Consider the following 18628-nt stretch of genomic DNA (forward strand, 5'->3'; position numbering starts at 1 on the left):
CTTTGGCTTTGAACTGTGTGTGTTGATCTTTTCCAGGTGCAAGTGGTTTACATCTCACAAAGCATGAAAATTTTCATGGTGGCTTAGATGCAATATCAGTTGGAGATGGATTGTTTACAATATTAACCACACTTAGTAAAAAGGCCACAACAGTACAGGTGATGCTTCAGCCGATTCTTACCTACATGGCCTGTGGGTACATGGGGAGACAGGTAAATTCTCTTATGTCTACTTTGTAATTTTAAGAGTAATTTTTTTAGGCTAATATTTTAGACCAGCCAGGCTCAACCTTTTTGTCCCTTGGGGCAGATGGGCAGTGCCAGGTCCATTCATGGGTTGGATCTGGCCGGTGGGATGCATTTGGAACGTGGGGTCAGCATGGTGGGGGCCTGACCTGGCTATAGAGGGGGTGTGTAGGCCAGTGCTGATTTGGCTGCCTTTGGGGACAGGGAACAGCGCAGCCCTGATCTGGATGTGCAGGGGGTAGGGTTGATTGGGAGGAGAGGGATATAGAGCAGCCCTGATGTGGGCGGGGGGAGGGCAGAGGTAGGAAGCAGCCTGGTCCTGGTCCTGATATTGGTGGGGATGGGGGATGGACAAGGGGCAGCCCCAATATAGATGTGCATGGTGGGGCAGAGAGCAGCGTGACCATGATCTGGATGAGCAGGGAGCAGCCCTACCTAGTCCAGGTGTGTATGCGGGGCAGGGGGGAGGTGTTGTCTGGCCCCAATCTGGGCATCCTGGGTTGAGTGGAGTCAGGGGTGGGAGCAGCCTGGCCAGTTCTGGACAAGCTGATGGTAGGCCTGGCCCTGATCCTGCTGTGCAGCACTAAGCCTGTGGGGCTGGGTCCAGCCCAGTGGGGATTCCATTACGTCCCTGCCACCAAATTTCCCAACCCGTGGGGAACCTGTGAGCTGCAAGGCATAGCTCCAGAGGCCAGATTTGGCCCGCCAGCCAGAGACTGAGCATCTCTGCTTTCAGCCATTTGAAATATGGAAATATTTAATCATTTTATGCCCATGGAAAATAAATCAGTTTGTTTATATAGTTGTTACAAATATACATACCAAGTTAACAATATTTAGTCTCAATAAAATTATCTCCAACTGACTTCACTGCTTTAAGTAGCATATAAGAGACAGAATTACTTTTGCTGGTAACTGCTTGTAGCACTGATAAAACTGTTTCAGACCTTGCTTTCTCCTTCTTGACTTCCTCTGTAGCCCTTAATGCAGTGGAGGAGTTGCATGACTTTAGATGCTTCTAACCATTGAGGAAATCTGCACATGTTTTTCTAGTTCAGCATTGTCATAGACACCGTGGGGCTGTCTGTGTTTTGTCTGTAGCAATCCTGAGACCACTGCTGAGAAATGAGGCTTTCCCACTGTTTATACCACATGCCAGAAAATACCACATGGTCAGTTTCTGGAGAGTGCCCAGGGATGTTCTCAGGATTGGAGTCTCAGGCATTCTCCAGAGAATGGGGCTGGGCTTGTTTTTTTGTTGTCTTTTTTTTCTCAGCATGTGGAACAAGTGGGCAGGGTTTGTTTCTTGGCAGTAATCTCTGGATCACTGTGGATACCCTGTGAAGGCTACCCATTTCAATTCTTCACAGTTTCTTGACTCATAATATGAGTTATCACAAGCCTGTCCTTTTTCCTAGTTGGGGATCAGCATAGGGCTTCTTTGATTGTCAGATGTTAGTTTAGTAGGATTGGAATTTGTTTTCAAATCATTGGATGCTTGCCAATCCAACAGTTGCTGGGGTCAGTGAAACCCAAATTTTTATTCCATTTCTATAATTTTTTGCCTCATTATAAGCTGTCCTCAGCCTTTGTTGGGAACAGCAGCATATGAGAAATGTAAAGTGCTCCATCTCAGGATGAGCAGCCCCCAACACACCTACAGGGCTGGTGGCACCAAACTGACTAGCACCACGAATAAAAGGGACCTGGGGGTAATAATAGACCACAGTATGAATACGAGCCATCAGTGCGATACTGTAGCCAGTAGGGTAAATAATACTCTGACATGCATCAATCGATGCATCTCCAGCAAAGCCAAGGAGGTGATTCTTCCGCTCTACTCAGTATTGGTGAGATTGCAGCTGGAGCACTGCCTCCAGATCTGGGCACCACACTTTTAACAAAGACGTGGACAAGCTTGAGAGAGTCCAAAGAAGAGCCACCCGTATGATCGGAGTCGTACACAGCAAGCCATATGAGGAAAGGCAGAGAGATCTGGGACTCTTCAATCTGAAGAAAAGAAGACTGGGAGGGGACCTGGTAGCAGCTTACTACTGCACTAGGGGAGTACATCAAGGGCTCGGTGTGTAACTGTTCACCAGGGCACCCGAGGGGAAAACCAGGAGTAAAGGCCAAACTCCTGGAAGATCGTTTCAGGCTCAACATTAGGAAAAACTTCTTCACAGTCAGGGTGTCCAGACTGTGGAATAAGCTCTCTCCAGAGGTGGTAGCCCCAGTTACCTTTCCTGCTTAGTGTGGGGGGCCCTACCCGATGATCTTCTGAGGTCCCTTCCGGCCTTACAGTCTATTAATCTGTGAATCTGTTAATATAAATCTAATAAATAGTGGATGGAGTCATGCAAATACTGACACCAAAAAGTTTTAAGGTACATCCATATATAATTTTTCTGCTTAAGCAGCAGGAACTGCAGTCTACAGTAACTGGGTTCTTATGATATACTTGAGGGTATCATTAATAGTTCTCCACAATAGTGTGTATGCAATACACACCAATTTGACAGCTTGCCTGTGTGAGCTTCCCATTTACCAAAGTCAAGGCTGAGTCCTACCTAGCTGCTTCAGGAGCACCATAATAGTACAGCGTTTCCTAATTGCTGATCCTGAGCCCTCTGATTCTTCCTGTCCCTAGTGTGATCCTGTCATTGCCATCTTCCTGGCCTTACTTACAGTATTTCACTGTGAGTGAAGCATGTCTGTGTGCAACCAGATGCAAGAGGTGTCCTTTGCAATTAGGTTCCTCTTAGTGAGACAGAACCTTCAGTGTTTCATCCTTCTCCCATCTTCCCTATCTAATGAACCCTCATTTAACTTTGAGGGACCCACCTACTATCCTTCAGAGAAGGGCCACTTAATGTATCCAGATATTCTTGATTTCCTCTCCCTCCCCCCCACCCCCCCCCCCAATTTCTGTTCAGGCATTAGATATCAATATCAGCCTCGTGAAGGCTCAGATCAAGTGTAGTATTTAAAAAAAGTTCCAGTCCTTAAATATTGACCTTTTATTTGATCTCAAATTCTTGTCCTCTTCCTCAAAGTTTTCAGTGTTTGGTCTTGAGAATCCTCATGCTCCCTTTTGGAAGCAGATTCTCCACCAGACACACTGTAAAATACAGACAGGCAGACGTACAATTTTTCTGGGGTTTCCAAGTTATTTCCTATCTCAACAAAATGGTTACTTTACATTGTGTAGACAAGTGGACACGTGGACAGAAATTGTTAGAACAGGGTTACGAAGTCCTCAGTACATGTTAGTTACTTTCACCTGCATGGTTGCATTTAAGGCAGAAATCCTCTAGGTTGGTCATGCATTTCTTGGTTGCAACTGTGTGGACACAACAGTCTGTGGTACCTTTTAAAATACTTCAATCCTTACTAGATTGATTTGTGTGATTAGTTCTGGTAGTGTAGTCATGTTTGGACTTAACCTCTCTGGCACCTGTTGATTATATAAATTCTGTATGAAGTTTAATTGTGCACAACAATTTATTATTTGTTCGGTATTTTTTTTAGGGTTCTCTTGCCACTTGCCAATTATCTGAGCCGCTGCTATGGTTCATTTTGAGAGTGTTAGATACCAGTGAAGCATTGAAAGCATTCCATGATATGGGTAAGTGTATTTTTTGCTCATAACAGCATCTTGTAGAAAAATGTTAGGTCACGATAAATATTTAATAAAATAACACTCAATCTGTCTGTAAGATCAAATGTAGGTAGGCCAAGTAAACAAGCTTCTTTGGGCAGATGCGATATTTTTTATTAGACTAACGGAGTAATTGGAAAAAAGTTCTTTTCAAGCTTTTGGGCACAAGCATCCTTCCTTAGGCATAGGGCGTCTCTGCTGTTCTGAGTTCTCCAGTGATCTGGTAGGCCAAATATGCCTTTGCTTTCTTATTAAACAGTTTCTTTTAGTTCTTGTATCTTATTTTGCTTTACATAGGAGGTGTTCAGCTCATTTGCAACAATATGGTAACCAGTACAAGAGCAATTGTCAACACAGCAAGGAGCATGGTTTCAACTATTATGAAATTTCTTGATTCTGGACCTAGCAAAGCCACAGATAACAGTTTGAAAGCAAGAGCGCTAGCTTCTGAGCCTGATAATGCAGAGGGAATTCATAATTTTGCACCACTGGGTATGTTGTACTTATATATGTCTTTAGATAGCATGAGCTTGCACTGAGAAGTATATAATAAAATATCAATGAAGCAGTGTATCTCCTGACCCTACCCCAAGGTTTTATTGGTTTAGTATCTTAATATTGTAATCAAATGATATTTCTGTTTCCTAGCTTCGCTCAGAAAGTAGCTAGTCTTGGGTCTGAGCACACGTAGTGTAGGGCCACTGTTATTGTAGAAATTCTTATTTTTTAAAATTAAAATGTAACATTAAAATTAATTGCTAGTACTATGGAATTGAAGTGTCATCTAGTCTCCCTCCAACTTGATTGACAGGACTGGAAGAAACTAGTACAGTATGGATATGTAATTGTGAAAAGTAAGCTTGGTGTTTAGGTGACATGGAGGGTTTATTCATGGGTCTTCTAATCCAGCATTCCAGTAATTACTTAAAGAATAAGGGGTCTCCCTTGTTTAAGTGTAAATAGTGTGTAAATAACAAGGGCCTTATTTTAGCCATATCGTTTATGCTCAGGATCACCTTCTTGTCTGTCACAAGATGCCTATTTCTGATGTTCTCTGTAGATTTTGGGGAGTTATATTTTTCTTGGAATTCCATGAGCCCTTCCCAAGCTACTCTTAAATCAGACTGAGCTAGGAAAGAAATGGTTACTAGTCTTTAGTGTTTCATGGAAGGTAGGCCATAGCAAACAGTTGTCCCCCTTATTCCCTCCCTTCCCTCCCCCCCCCCTCTTTTTTCTTTTCTTTAAATGATATTACAGATGTGGTTGATAACAGCAACTGGACAGATTAACGTGGTAAGATTTTAAGAGGTCATTGCATGTGGTATCAGAAGCTCCTGTTGAGTTAATGCCATATCAAAGAAAAAGCCAAAGGAAGTCTTGTTTGTAGAAAAAAGGGACTTTCAAGCAGAAATGGGACTGATCTTCTATTGACAATGTACAGTTGCCTCGACACATCTTTCACTTTTTGTACCTTCTTCTGAAGTGCCAGTGATGGTACCTCCCCATTTTAGGAAAACAGTATGTCAAAGCAAGTAAGGAGGAGGTCTTTGCCTTCTTTTCTATTTCTGTTCATGTTGCTCTGCTGCACAATTAGAAGGATGTTCTTAGTTTTGATTTAGTCATCACATGCAACTGAATTGCAACATGCCAGCAAGCCAGGACCAGAAAGTACTTGCCTAAGTTCAAGACCAGTTATGTAGGGATCTTAATATTGGTCCTTGTTCACTTTCTAAAAGGCCTAGACAATAACCCTGACCAAACTTTCCTTGTGCCCTCAGTTTGAGAGAGAATGTGGAAGCTGCTTTGAGATGCATGGGATCCTGCTAAGAATTTGAGAGGGAGGGAGGGAGCAGGCATTAACCTTTTGGATTAGTTTGTAAAGCAACTTTTAGTCACGTGCATACGGGCATTTAATGCATGTGAAGTTTAAAAACTGTACATATATGGGAGATGTATCCCTTTTGTAGAGATGTGGATGCTAGAGCTCTTAAGGATTCAGCACAGGGTTTCTGCCATTCCCAGTAGCTGGTAGACATGGTATCTAACTAGAGCAAGGGTGTGAGGGGAGAGACGGGTGGGGAAAAGAGGCAGAGGAAGCTTAGCTTAGTTTTTTTTAATGGAGCTTAGCTCCAAGTGTAGGCTACTTCTGACTTGGAGCCATGCAGCCACTGCCATGGCTTTTCCCTGCCACCCAGGTGAAGTCCCTACTGCTGAAATGCTTCAGAAACCCTCCAGCTCTGGGCCAGATCCTGCCCAGAGGGTATAGATTGCCAACCCTTGAACGAAAGCATTGGTTGTGGTCCTTCTAAATGGACTCCCCACACAACTATTGCATTAACTCAGGCTTAGACTTTGTGTTGCATGAAAATTTGCATCTTTGACTTACATAAACATTTTTGCCTATTTGTGTGTAACACTTTAATTGAAAGAACAAAAGCTTTTTGGTAACTGCCAAAGTAGTTATTGGGGGAGCATAATCTAAATTGCAACAGATAGATAATAGACTAATGATAATATTTCATTGGTAACCTGAATAATAGTATTCTGAATGGATTATAATTAATACAGAAATTGTTGTTCTAAGGTTCAATCACCTCAAGCAGTCCTACTGCCCAACCTGCTGAAGTACTGTTGCAGGCCACTCCTCCACACAGAAGAGCTCGGTCTGCTGCATGGTCTTACATCTTTTTACCTGAGGAAGCTTGGTGTGACCTCACAATTCATCTTCCTGCTGCAGTGCTGCTAAAAGAGATACACATCCAACCGCATCTTGCATCCCTTGCAAGTGAGTTGATTTAGTAACATTTGTTCTGAACCGAAACACAGAAGGAATACTACTTTTTGGAGTAGAAGACTTTCCTTAATTAACTGAAAATTAAAGGCTTTAAGAATACCAAATACTAATAAATCCAACAGTTCGCTAATTCTGCTTTCCTTGCCTAAGAATCAAGTGCTACAGTATCACCTAATTCTTTTAATTTTTGCCAAAAATTTGCCAAAGATGTTCTTAACAACTGTCCTACCATGATGTGTGGTTTATATAGTTAGATAGTTGAAACAAATTATTATTATTGAAGAAATAAGAATGTTTAGGTGTCTTTGCCCAAATTTAGTTGGGTCAGCAGAAGCCTCTTTGAAGGTAAACTATCAAAGCTGCATTTTTAATAATGTAGTTAATTTTGTTCAATGTGAGAGGAAAGAGCCAAAAAAAAGTACAGTAGGAAAAATGCACACTAGGATTGTTGTTGGCAAAGTATACCGGTATACCTGGTATAAGTTGTATGTCAATACAGGTCTGGTGTAGACCAGTTCTGAGTAGGTAGCATCCTCTGAATTGGTTTGAAATTAAAATACATAAATTTACATTTTGGGTATGGATCAAAGCTTGCAATTAATGTGGATGCTTCTGGTCATACATTATAACAGGTCAAACACATCAGACAGATTTGTAGTATTCCTTATAAAGTTATGTTACCTATAGAAGATTCTGGGCAAGGTGTCTGTTTAGTTGATAAAACATCCATTTTTTTTTGTCAGTTAAACTGGGTACTCAAACTGGTATGGTATTTTTAAAAATATTTCATCTTTTACTTTAGCTTGCCCTTCATCAGTGTCTGTTGAAATAAGTGCAGATGGGGTGAATATGTTACCTTTGTCAACTCCTGTTATCACAAGTGGTCTCACATACATAAAAATCCAGCTTGTAAAAGCTGAAGTGGCCTCAGCTGTTTGCCTTCGACTCCATCGTCCACGAGATGCTAGTACATTAGGTCTCTCCCAAATTAAATTGTTGGGTCTCACAGCCTTTGGAAACACCTCATCTGCAACAGTCAACAATCCATTTCTTCCTTCTGAAGATCAGGTGTCTAAAACAAGGTATGGATTTTTTTGTATCATTAATCATTGCAAGTTATTAGATGTGTTCCTGGTATTTTTTACCCGTTTTATGAAGCTTTTTGCCTGTAAGGCGGCAGTTTCAGCAATTAACTTAATTTACCAAGATTGTCAGCAACAGCTTCACATAGTCAATTTCAACCTTACAGGTTTGCATTTTAACTTTTCTTGGGAACATGGTAAACCCCAAACAAAAGACTTGTATTTAGAAGGGGGGAAAAGCCTCTCTCCCTTGTAACATGGTTAATCTCTGTATTTTAAGAAAAAAGAATATTCTATCAGGGTACAAAGGGTAGAAAAATGTTGTTTCTGAATGCTGCATGTCTCATGCCAGACCTTTTCCAAGTGGTCAGTGGCAGCCTAACTCTGTTCCTGTGAAACCCAGTGAGAGTTCTGTCCTTATTAGTAGGAGCAGAGGTAACCCAGCAAAGCATCTTCTGAAAATCCAGCTTGTATTCACATTTTCACTAAATAAAGAGTCAAGGTATATGTTACTGATGAGGTATTGTTGCCTTCATATGAAATGATTTATTCATTTGGGAAAATGTAGGGTAACCTGATGAAGCACAGATTTTGCTGAAAGCAAAGGGGAAGGAAAATACCTTGGAGGGCTGCCTTCAAATGTTACATCACTCTTTCCACTAAGCCAACATTCCACAACCTTTTTAGGCTGTGGGCTGCAATGACCCAGTTTGGGTCAGAAGTAGGAAAGCCGGTGCTAGAACCCAGCTGCCACCACCACTTTTCCTTGCAGCAGATAAGGGAGAACTCCCACTCCCACTTCATCCAAAAGATCCATATGTTTGGGTTGGATCAAATGGCTCCGCAGGGTGTATGTAGGTTGCCAGACGCTGTACTAAGCAATGAGTTAAACAAGTCTGGACCTACTCATTAATTGTCAGATTCTTTTCCTCACCAGTGTTACTTTTGCTACAAGGTATATATATCCTTTGATTTGTATCTGTTCTTTCTTTGAATCTTAATACAGTTCATACAGTTAAAAAAGAGCGTAGTAAAACAATTCTGTAAGGGGTTTACCTTTAAAAAATGAGGGGAAAATATGGGGAATGTGATTGCTGACTGATCAATATTTAAAAATAATTCTATGACTGAAATAGTTGCACTTGAATTGGAATCACAGTAAATGTGTCCTGTTTCATATGTTAATATGAAGCCTGACCCTCAGGACTTATCCCCTCTTCTACTGAGAAATAAGATACTACAATTTAGCTTCTCTTTACCATGGAGCAACTGATACAGTAAAGTCCCACCTGGCTTTACCCCATTAACTGGTATGCCCGTACCTGTAATGTTATCCAGTTTGAGACCTTTACGCTGTATTTATTTCCTAATTGTGGTACCATGTGTGAGGTATGCAAGTTTATTGTTAACTTGCAGCACATCTCATTTGGCAATGTCTGAATGCAGAGCCAAACTTTCACCAAAATTTTGGCATTTACTTATGAAAACCTTTGCCTGTGCATTATAGCTTTCAAATACTAATCATGTGGCAAAATCAAAAGATTTTTTTTTTATTTGCTGTATGGATGCTGCTTCTGTTCAAAGACATGCCTTCCAAATTGCATTTCAGAACTCTTCCTCCTTCAGTCAAACTGCATTAAGAAAATGATGAGTATTAAAATACAGTCTTAAATGATTGTATATGATTTCTCGAACATAGTTTCTCGCTATTTCACTCAGATTATTGCTACTGTGCTCATTTTAATACCATTTTATTTTTACTAACTTTCTGTAGTGCTTTCCAGCTATAAATGTCTTTATTTGACTAATAACATAGAGATTGTAATTAAGATGAAGTAGCAAGTTCTTTCTTTTCCTGTCTTTATTTCAGTATTGGATGGTTAAGACTATTGCATCACTGCCTCACTCACATCAGCGATTTAGAAGGAATGATGGCCAGTGCTGCAGCACCTACTGCCAATCTGTTGCAAACATGTGCTGCCTTACTGATGTCACCATACTGTGGGATGCACTCTCCAAACATAGAGGCTGTGCTAGTAAAAATTGGACTTCAGTCCACTAGAATAGGCCTAAAACTGATTGATATTCTTCTAAGAAACTGTTCAGCATCAGGGAGTGATCCTGCAGGTGAGAAAGTTGGATCTGTTGTGGGGGGAGGTTTGTTTGTTTGTTTGTTTGTTTGTTTTAAATCATTGTTTTAATTTGCAGTTTCTTTAGTAGTTCATATCAGTGTGGATGGCTACAGGCTGATGTCACCAAATGAAGTAGATCAGCTGTACTGGGATGTATTCTGGCATAGTTGTTCTGCTTCCTAGGATAAAACAGACCTTTCTCATTTTCTCAAAGTTGGGCCTCTGCCATTCCTGGGAGCCACCAGGGTCCAGTCCTGCAAGACAGCTCTTGCAGAGATACTTGTGTCCAGAGAATCTAATTTTGGGTACACATCTACAAGTGGGAAACCTAGGTTTCCCTCATTTTCAGAAGCGTGCCTTGAGTAGGGGCACAGCAGTCCAATACACACTCCAGGGGCATGCAGGATTCGGTCCCCAAAGCCCTGGGATCACCTGTCTGGGCAGCTGGAGAGTGCAGGCTGCCTGTGTTCTCCTGCCATAAGGTACACAGATGTGCTTACAAATTGTTGACGTTTGGTGCGACTAGGGACCTGGGTGTCTGTTTTCTTGGCCTTTGTGCCACCATAAAAATGATTATGGCAGTACAAAGAGAGCATCTGTTTTCACCTTAAGTTGATTGAAATTTACAAAATTGTGGTTTGTTTCTGAATTTGAAAGTCACTTTACCACAATTTTCCATAATGCCGTACAACAATAAGGTTGTTTGTATTTCTTAACTGTGAACTTCTTTACTTCAAAAATATGTGTATTTTTAAATTTTAGCCCTTCCTTTAAATTCCTTAACTTTAAAGGCAAAGACATCTGACGGTTAACCATTATAGACATATAAGGTTCATGAAAAATTATAGTAAAGTGCAACTTGAAAAAATTAGAATCAAGCCATGATTTTGTGAATTTCAATATAAGATGCTCCATTTCTGAATGCCAGAGTGATGTCTACCATTTAGTCATACACTAATAAAACAGTGCAACCAAGTGTAAACAAGTATAAACAGACCAAGATAAACAAAATAATATGATCAGGTTAAACATTTGTATTGGTATATAATTACATATGCATGTTTGAAATTATTCAAAATGTAGGAATTGCTGGAAAAACTGTTAGGGTGGCATTAATGTGGAGGGCATGTATTCTGATTTATGTACAGGCATGGTTGACTTGTCAGATAGCTTTGCCTTTTTAAATTGAGGAGATTTTAAAGGAGGAGCTAAAACTAAAAAAAACCCCAGCTAAATATTTTAAAGTGCACAATTAATACATCCCAACAATTTTTAACTTTTTCTCTGTAGAAATACAAAAATGCATTATAATAACTACCTAATGACATACATATGTGTAGAATGCCTTAGCAACTGACATTTTCTTTTTGAAGACTAAGGTTTTTTATCTTTTTGCCCGTGTCGTGTTGAGACCAATGTTAGATCTGTTTCGGTGGCTGCGCCTGGATATTTCCATATCTTAAACAGGTTTTGAAGAGCTTTTTTACATTTACCCTCTCCATGAATTTGACTTTGTAATACTTGATATGTGCAACATCCCCAAAATAGCTTTTTTTTTTTTCCTTTTAAGTTATTCATACCTTTTCCTCACATTCATTCTAAATAAAAAAGACAGGTTACCAAATGGTATTTCCAATTAATTGAACTTACCTAAAAACAACTTGAAATCATTTAGTCCTTAAAAAAGAATTAAGGAGATCCCTTTTACTGTTTATTACTAGAAGTGTCAGCTGAGGCTAGTGTCTGGATTTTTTTTCACCATGAAGGAATTGCCCAGTTTTGAAATGATTGTTGTGCCCTATTGTGTTAAATAAGACATAGGTCACAACATGATGTTTGTGAGTATGGCTGCCCCCTTTCATTGTTCCCATTAAAAACGTAGCTTTGCTTCATCAGTTAAGGTGGTATCCCTGTAGTGAGAGGAAGTGACGAGTGATGTAAGGAGGGAGATGAACAGTATGGAACATTTTTTTTTTTTTTTGCTAGGTGTAACTTGTGGCCTCCATTCCACTGAAAATAATGGGAGGTAAACATCTTATTACCTACTCTGGATATCTTCAAAAAACATCTGGATGCTCACCTTGCTGGGGTCACATGACCCCAGCAGTCTTTCCTGCCCAAGTGGATGGACCTGATGATCTTGAGAGGTCCCTTCCAGCCCCTAACATCTATGAATCTATTTAGTCTGCAGAAGAGAAGACTGAAGAGGGATTTGATAGCAACCTTTAACTACCTAAAGTGTAGTTCCAAAGGGGATGGAGTTAGACTCTTCTCAGTGGTGGCAGATGACAGAACAAGGAGGAATTGTTTTAAGTTGCAGCAAGGGAAGTTTAGGTTGGATATTAGGAAAAACCTTCTCACTAGGACGGTGGTGAAGCACTGGAACAGGTTATATAGAGAGTTCATTGAATCTCCAATTTTGGAGGTTTTTAAAGCCTGGCTCAACAACACCCTGGCTGGGATGAGATAGTTGGGGGTGGTCCTACTTTGAGCAGGGTGTTGGACTAGATGACCTCCTAAGGTCCCTTTCAGCCATAATTTCCTATGATTCTATGATCTTCAAAATAGAAGCCTTGAGTTTTGTTTTACTGAGTACAATGTGATACCACAGTCATGTTGAAAGAGGACACAATTTCATGGAGTTTTCTGAAGGACATTATTCCTCAGCAGCTAACCAATAGGAAATTCTGTGAAGGACAGTAGCAAAAATAATTCTTTAAATTCATATCTGGTATATCCACAGAACATTTTAAAGAGCTTCAACTATACAGGGGTGTAGGTTGTAGTCGTGTTGGTCTAAGGACATAGGCAGACAAGGTTCTTTGGGTAAATCTGATATCTTTTATTAGACCAACTCAGATAGTTGAAAAAATTATTCTTAGCAAGCTTTCGGACACAAACACCCTTGGTCTTTGTTTAATTGTACAGGAAGTTTGAAAATTCACTGAGTAGTCTTCCTGGTTTGGGGGAGGGCATGCTATGTTCTTTATATGTAACAGATTTAATCCTTGCTTTATTTAACTGCAAAACTATTTGCTATTAATACTGAATTATGATCCTTGCCTCCATGGTAATTATTTCTCATATATACTTTTTTAAGCAAAACTATAAATGAGATTGTTTACTGTGTACTTCTTTCCTTTGTTATATGTGACAAGATTTGAATAGCCCTTTACTTTTTGGAAGATTAAATGGCCTGTCATCTGACTCTACAATAGACATTCTGTATCAGCTTGGAACAACCCAGGATCCGGGGACAAAAGATAGGTAAAATAATTTGAATTGTTCATCTATTAAAATACTAAATAATGCATGGTTTCATCTTGTTGTGCCAAACTGAAGTATGTTTGGGTTGTCTGAAGTATCTTGTAAGTATAGTAACATAAGGAATCCTTAGCTTTTAATCCTACCTAGCTTTGTATTCTTTACAAAGAATGCAGCACCCTTTTATTCCTCTACTTCAATAAGCAGCGATTTATAGGTGTCCAAGCAATTGTTCTTTCATATTGGTCAGGATCTAGTTCTTTACTCCAGTTGCTTCCTCTGTACTCTGAAACAGCACTGGCATTTGAACAGGTTAAGGTTGTTTTAAAAAAATGTTCCAAGTTGTGTTATCTTAATTATATGGCTCTTGGGAAAAGTATAAGACTTGTAGTTCATTTGCAATATTATTTTCAAGGAATATATAAGTATAATTATTGTTTTGGGACAGCAAGTTGATTTCTTTATGTAAGTTAGTATGGTTATTTGTCTTTTTTTCTGTTATAATATACAATATACTCTTGCCTTTTAGAATTCAGGCCTTGCTGAAGTGGGTCAGTGATTCTGCAAGGGTTGCAGCCATGAAAAAAAGTGGTCGAATCAGCTACATCTGTCCAAACAGCTCAACAAGAGAGTATGGTCTTTTGATGCCATCTCCTTCCCATTTGCACTGTGTAGCTGCAATTTTGTGGCATAGCTATGAACTACTTGTGGAATATGACTTACCAGCATTGCTGGATAGAGATCTCTTTGAGTAAGTAGTGCAAGCAAAATTTTCATCATATGCATTCTATAGGTTTTTTTTTTCATACATCATGACTTTCTTTTTGTTGTCTTCCTAGGGAGTAGTAGTGAAATACTAACTTCTCTTGCACTTAATATTCTGATTCATGAACGGTTCACTTCCTTGGAGTGAATCCCCCTGGGGACTATAAATAAACCTAGAATGTTATTGATTATAATCATTTTATATGGCTTATGACATAAGGATATACATATATTCATATTTGAGATCTAGCAGTCATGAAATGTTCAGTTAAACTATTCATGTATGTATGTGTAAATAAGTGTTTACAATTCAACCTTTGTTTTCATTGTTTTGGCTCTAGTTAGTCTGATACACAAAGCAGTGCAGAGGTATTCTATAGCAGCTGCAATATAATAAACCTCCGCTATTAACAAAGTTATGTTTCCAAAGGAAATAGGTCTGTGTATTTTACTGCAAAAACTTTCATTTGTGGTATTTAGTTACTGATTATTTTTAACCTTGATCCTGATTTTAAAAATAGACGAGTTAGAAGATGTCCTTTCATTGTATAAACCAAATAATCAGCTGGAGTTCAGCACACTTATGTTTTAAACAAATGATTCCAGCTGCTGATTGTTGTTTTTTTTTAATCACAGCAAAAATAGCTATCTTTCATGGTTATTTTCAAAATTTGAAACATTCAGATGTTCAGTGTGTAAAAAAAAAAAAAAAAAAAAAAAAAAAAACCCAAAAGATATATATTTTTATAATGTTTGGTATCCGTTGCAAGATTGAGTGCACACAAGTGTAAAGAAGACATAGTAGTTTTGAAAAGTGAGAGAAGGCCAGCCTGTTAGAAAGTTTCCCAGTTGAGAAACATATATTTAATAACTGTGTGTCTTTTGCAGAAATTTATCATAGTAATCTGGTCAAACCCAAATATTTTAATTACTCTTATATAGACGGACATTTGGGAAGATAAATGTCAGGTTTTCTGACGTGCACAAACTCAGGCTGTTGGAATTGCATCTAGGAAGCAGCATTTGTTAAAAACAGACCATTTTCACACTTCCTAAGGACCCTGGTACACATGCAGGTAAAGGCATGATGGGATCTAATGTGTGATCCATAAAATGCCACATGTGCATAGCAGGAAGTATGATTGCATGGACTGCACATTGGATCCTGTCACACCTTATAGCTGGTGCAAGGGAGCCAAAGACCAGTCTCCCCCTGCACTGGATAAGGCATGATTAACTGGTTAATCACACCTGAAGTCTTACATGTAGATGGGGCCTAAGTTGCATTCTTAATTATATAGTACTAAAACAGTAGGAAGTGTGGTTTTGGGGATTTGGTTTAAATTATAGTGAGCAATAGTCAGACAAAGGTTGGCTAGCATCTCTAACTATTCAGGATAAAAATATATATTTCCTTTAATTCTTAAATGCCACACAACTTTGGGTAATGCATTCCTGCATTATTGCTTCTAGTAAGGGAAAGGATGTAAAGCAGAAAGAACTTCTGTTAGTTCCTGTAACTAAGCATGTTTTCCTTTTTTTCATTTCATTGCTTACTTTAAGCAATCTCTTAAATGTTTTGAGAAAGTATTTGGTTTTTTGCTAGTCACTGGCCCATTATTTTATCCCAGTGTAATAATCAAGTGATTATGACAGAGCAGCATTTATGGCCAAGTACTATAGGTCGGGGATTGGGTAAACCGACTGGATGCTAATCATCACCTCAGTCTTACGTACTGGGTGAGCAGTCTTACCTAGGCTCTACATTAGCTTCTGCTCTGTCTTGATTTAGCTGTGGTGACAGAGTCTGGTAATGGAGGCACAGCATATGCTTGCAAGTAGCTGCTTCCTACTGACATAAACAATTGCCAAACAATAGAAGCTAGAAACTATGATTTCTTCTCCTTCTCCCCTTCCCCTTCCTCCCCCTCCCCAAGTCCTAGGGAGCATAAATATGCTAAAATACTTTTTATAGTGCAGACCTGGTTTGAAAACTACAAGTTCCCCCAGAGTTCTTCAGGGCTGTTCCCCTCTCCTTTCTACTTCCTGTCCTCTTAATTTCAGAAAGGTATTTGAGAGGCTTTTGTGGCTTTTCCATTCTTTCCCCTTCATAATGGGAAAAGAGATTTGTGTAAAACATACTTTGTTCCATACTTGTATCCAAAGCCGAACAGAGCAAGCCCCTCTATCTGTAAAGAGGCTCTTCCAGGTGCCCTGGAAGTGCAGTTGCTTGCAGGTTATGCTCCTTTGTTCACCTTGGGGGGGGGGCTACTCAGGATTAAAAATGAGATCTGGAGGAAACCAGACTTCTCTAGGGTTAAAAAAGTTCCAACAGATCGGTGTAGTTAAAATTAGGATGAAGGTTCTCTTTTATTACAGTTATAATCTTCAGAGGAAACTTTCTGACTTAATTGGTCCAGAAATGTATTAGAGCATAATCATTGAAGCATTGCCACTGGCGATTCCTTCATTTTGAATGCAAACCTTGTTAACTGTCCTTCTGCTAATCCTTAGTTTCTAGGATGTTCATGAAGGTAGAAGCAGAAATTGTAGCCAGGCTGTGGAGCCAAAGAGCTTATTTATGATTCAATTTAGATGACACATTCTTTGGAGCAATTCCTTGTCCTGGTAACTTTTTTTTACAAAAGATGATACACAAGACCACTCTCTTTCTTCAGAAGCCCAGATTTATGAAAAATTTAGATCTCCCTGAAATTTTTATTTGCTTAAAAGTTGAAAGATATATGCTAGAAAGTTTGGTCTTCCCCATTCAGGAAGGACTTTTGATAAAATCTGCTCCGTGTTTTATGAGGCATCATAGAATTGGGTGTCAGCATCCCTTTTTATATCTGCATTTCTAGGAACTTTGGATTTCATGCTCAGAGATTATTGTTTGGCTTGAGCTTTAAGTTAATGGTAACTTTACTTTTTAATGTCATAATGCTCTTAATTTTAATGCAATTGTGGAAACTGAGCATAGAAAGAGCTGGCCGTGATCCTGGGATTTAGGTTGCTTAAAACTCTGCCTATAAAATATGCTTGCCGTCTTTTTCGGGAACACCTCATGTGCTTTCAGCAAACCTTTGAAAGGCAGCAGGCAGAAAACCCTGCCAAAGAAGTGCTTTCTCTTTGTCCCTTGAAATTGTGTTCAGATTTGGAAGAGAAGCTTTGAAAAATGCCATTTCCCTTCAGTTATTTGTGTTGTCAGCAAATGTTGGCACCATGCTGATACAACTGTACATCTGTCTTAGGTAATTATAGTCACCATCACTCTAGTATCTGCACTTCCCTCATGGTGTGCTTATGAGGTACAGAAGTGCTATGATTCTTTTTTTTTTTTTTTTTTTTTTTTTTTTTTTTTACATATTGAAAATTGAGACAGTGTTATTAAGAGTGATTTTTCTGTCACTGCAGTGGTAAGGTGGCAGTGTGTGGTTTTTTTTGTTTTTTTTTTCCCCTGCTGAAAAGTTGTAGGGTGGGATGGTTTATGGGATTCTGTGTGCCTGTGCTGTGTGAAAGGAATGGATACTTTTAGTGAAATGGTTTCTTGGAAATGCAGGGAACTGGACTCTGGCTCAGGAGGCCTTCCTGTCTTGTGCTGATTAAGGATATGTCTGCATGGCCTCTCTCTCAACCCCAAGACCACTGCCGGGAAAATAAGCCATCCTCTGCTCAGTACCTTCAAGCATACTAGAGAATAGTAATCGGGCAGAACAGGGGTTGGAAATGGCCCCAAGCAGTTAAGTGCAGACTTGAGCGCAGCTTCCTCCACTCAACTCTTAAGCTGTGCTGCACGCAAGACCACTCTCAAGGTGTCTGTTGTGCCTAATTGCTGCTCTCCATTGTACCCAAGTGGGACCTAAGTTGAGAGCCCTACATTGTCATGGGGATCCTAGACTTAGGAGGACGCAGACATGCCCTACATCAGTGTTTCCCGAAGAGTGGGGCACAGTCCTGTGGGGATTAACAAAGCTGGACAGAGTGGCCATCTGCTGGAGGGTGCGGGGGGGCAAAAGCAAAGGAAGGATGGGCACACAAGAGTGGAAAACTTATTGTGATGGGGTAAAAACCCACCAGCATTGGAAAACACTGCCTTAATTGACATTCCCAAACTTTTGCCAGGAAGCCTGGAGGAGGGAGAATGGAACTCGTTTCCCAAGGCCCAGGCTAACCTTCTAACAGAACAGTCGTCCTTCCCCCCACTTCTGCTCAAAGACTGGGCCCATGCTGCAGCAATACTCAATGTGCTGGGAACACGGGTGGACTCTCTGGGATGGGAAGTAGTGGGAAAGAACCAGTCTAAGCTGCCCCAGGCCCTACAAATTGCTTCAGTGGCCCACTTGATTAAGGTTGAGTTTCCTGCTGCTGCCAGCTAATGTCTTGCAGCTCAAGTTGTGTTCCGTGCTGACCATCCAAGATTCAAGCACCATCGGTGAAGAATGATGTTGGATGTGGGGGATTAGCTGTGCATAATAAAATTTGTTTTTATTACTTTTCTTTTTTCATTTGCAAAGTCAAGCATTCAAGTGTCAGATTTGTGATTGTCCATGAAAGTTTATGTTGGCCCTCTTGTGCTTATTCATTATGATGATGTTTAATTACATGGCTACGCTGTTTCCCCCTGCATGATTTCAATTGGTGACTGATAAACAGACATTAAGACTTTGAAATAATACAGATGTTAT

At 39.8% G+C, this 18628-nt stretch overlaps 1 protein-coding gene across 1 annotated transcript in view; it reads left to right on the forward strand.

The window, feature by feature from the left end:
* The window catches only part of BIRC6 (baculoviral IAP repeat containing 6), a 322923-nt gene that overhangs the window by 163343 nt on the left and 140952 nt on the right, over positions 1-18628 (forward strand). Inside the window, 8 exon segments of the mRNA XM_019500584.2 lie at positions 37-212; positions 3777-3873; positions 4204-4398; positions 6491-6691; positions 7503-7782; positions 9653-9909; positions 13073-13181; positions 13708-13929. Coding sequence (XP_019356129.1) covers positions 37-212; positions 3777-3873; positions 4204-4398; positions 6491-6691; positions 7503-7782; positions 9653-9909; positions 13073-13181; positions 13708-13929 — 1537 coding nt within the window.

This window comes from Alligator mississippiensis, chromosome 1 (genome assembly GCF_030867095.1).
Source record: "Alligator mississippiensis isolate rAllMis1 chromosome 1, rAllMis1, whole genome shotgun sequence".
Taxonomy (NCBI): domain Eukaryota; kingdom Metazoa; phylum Chordata; order Crocodylia; family Alligatoridae; genus Alligator; species Alligator mississippiensis.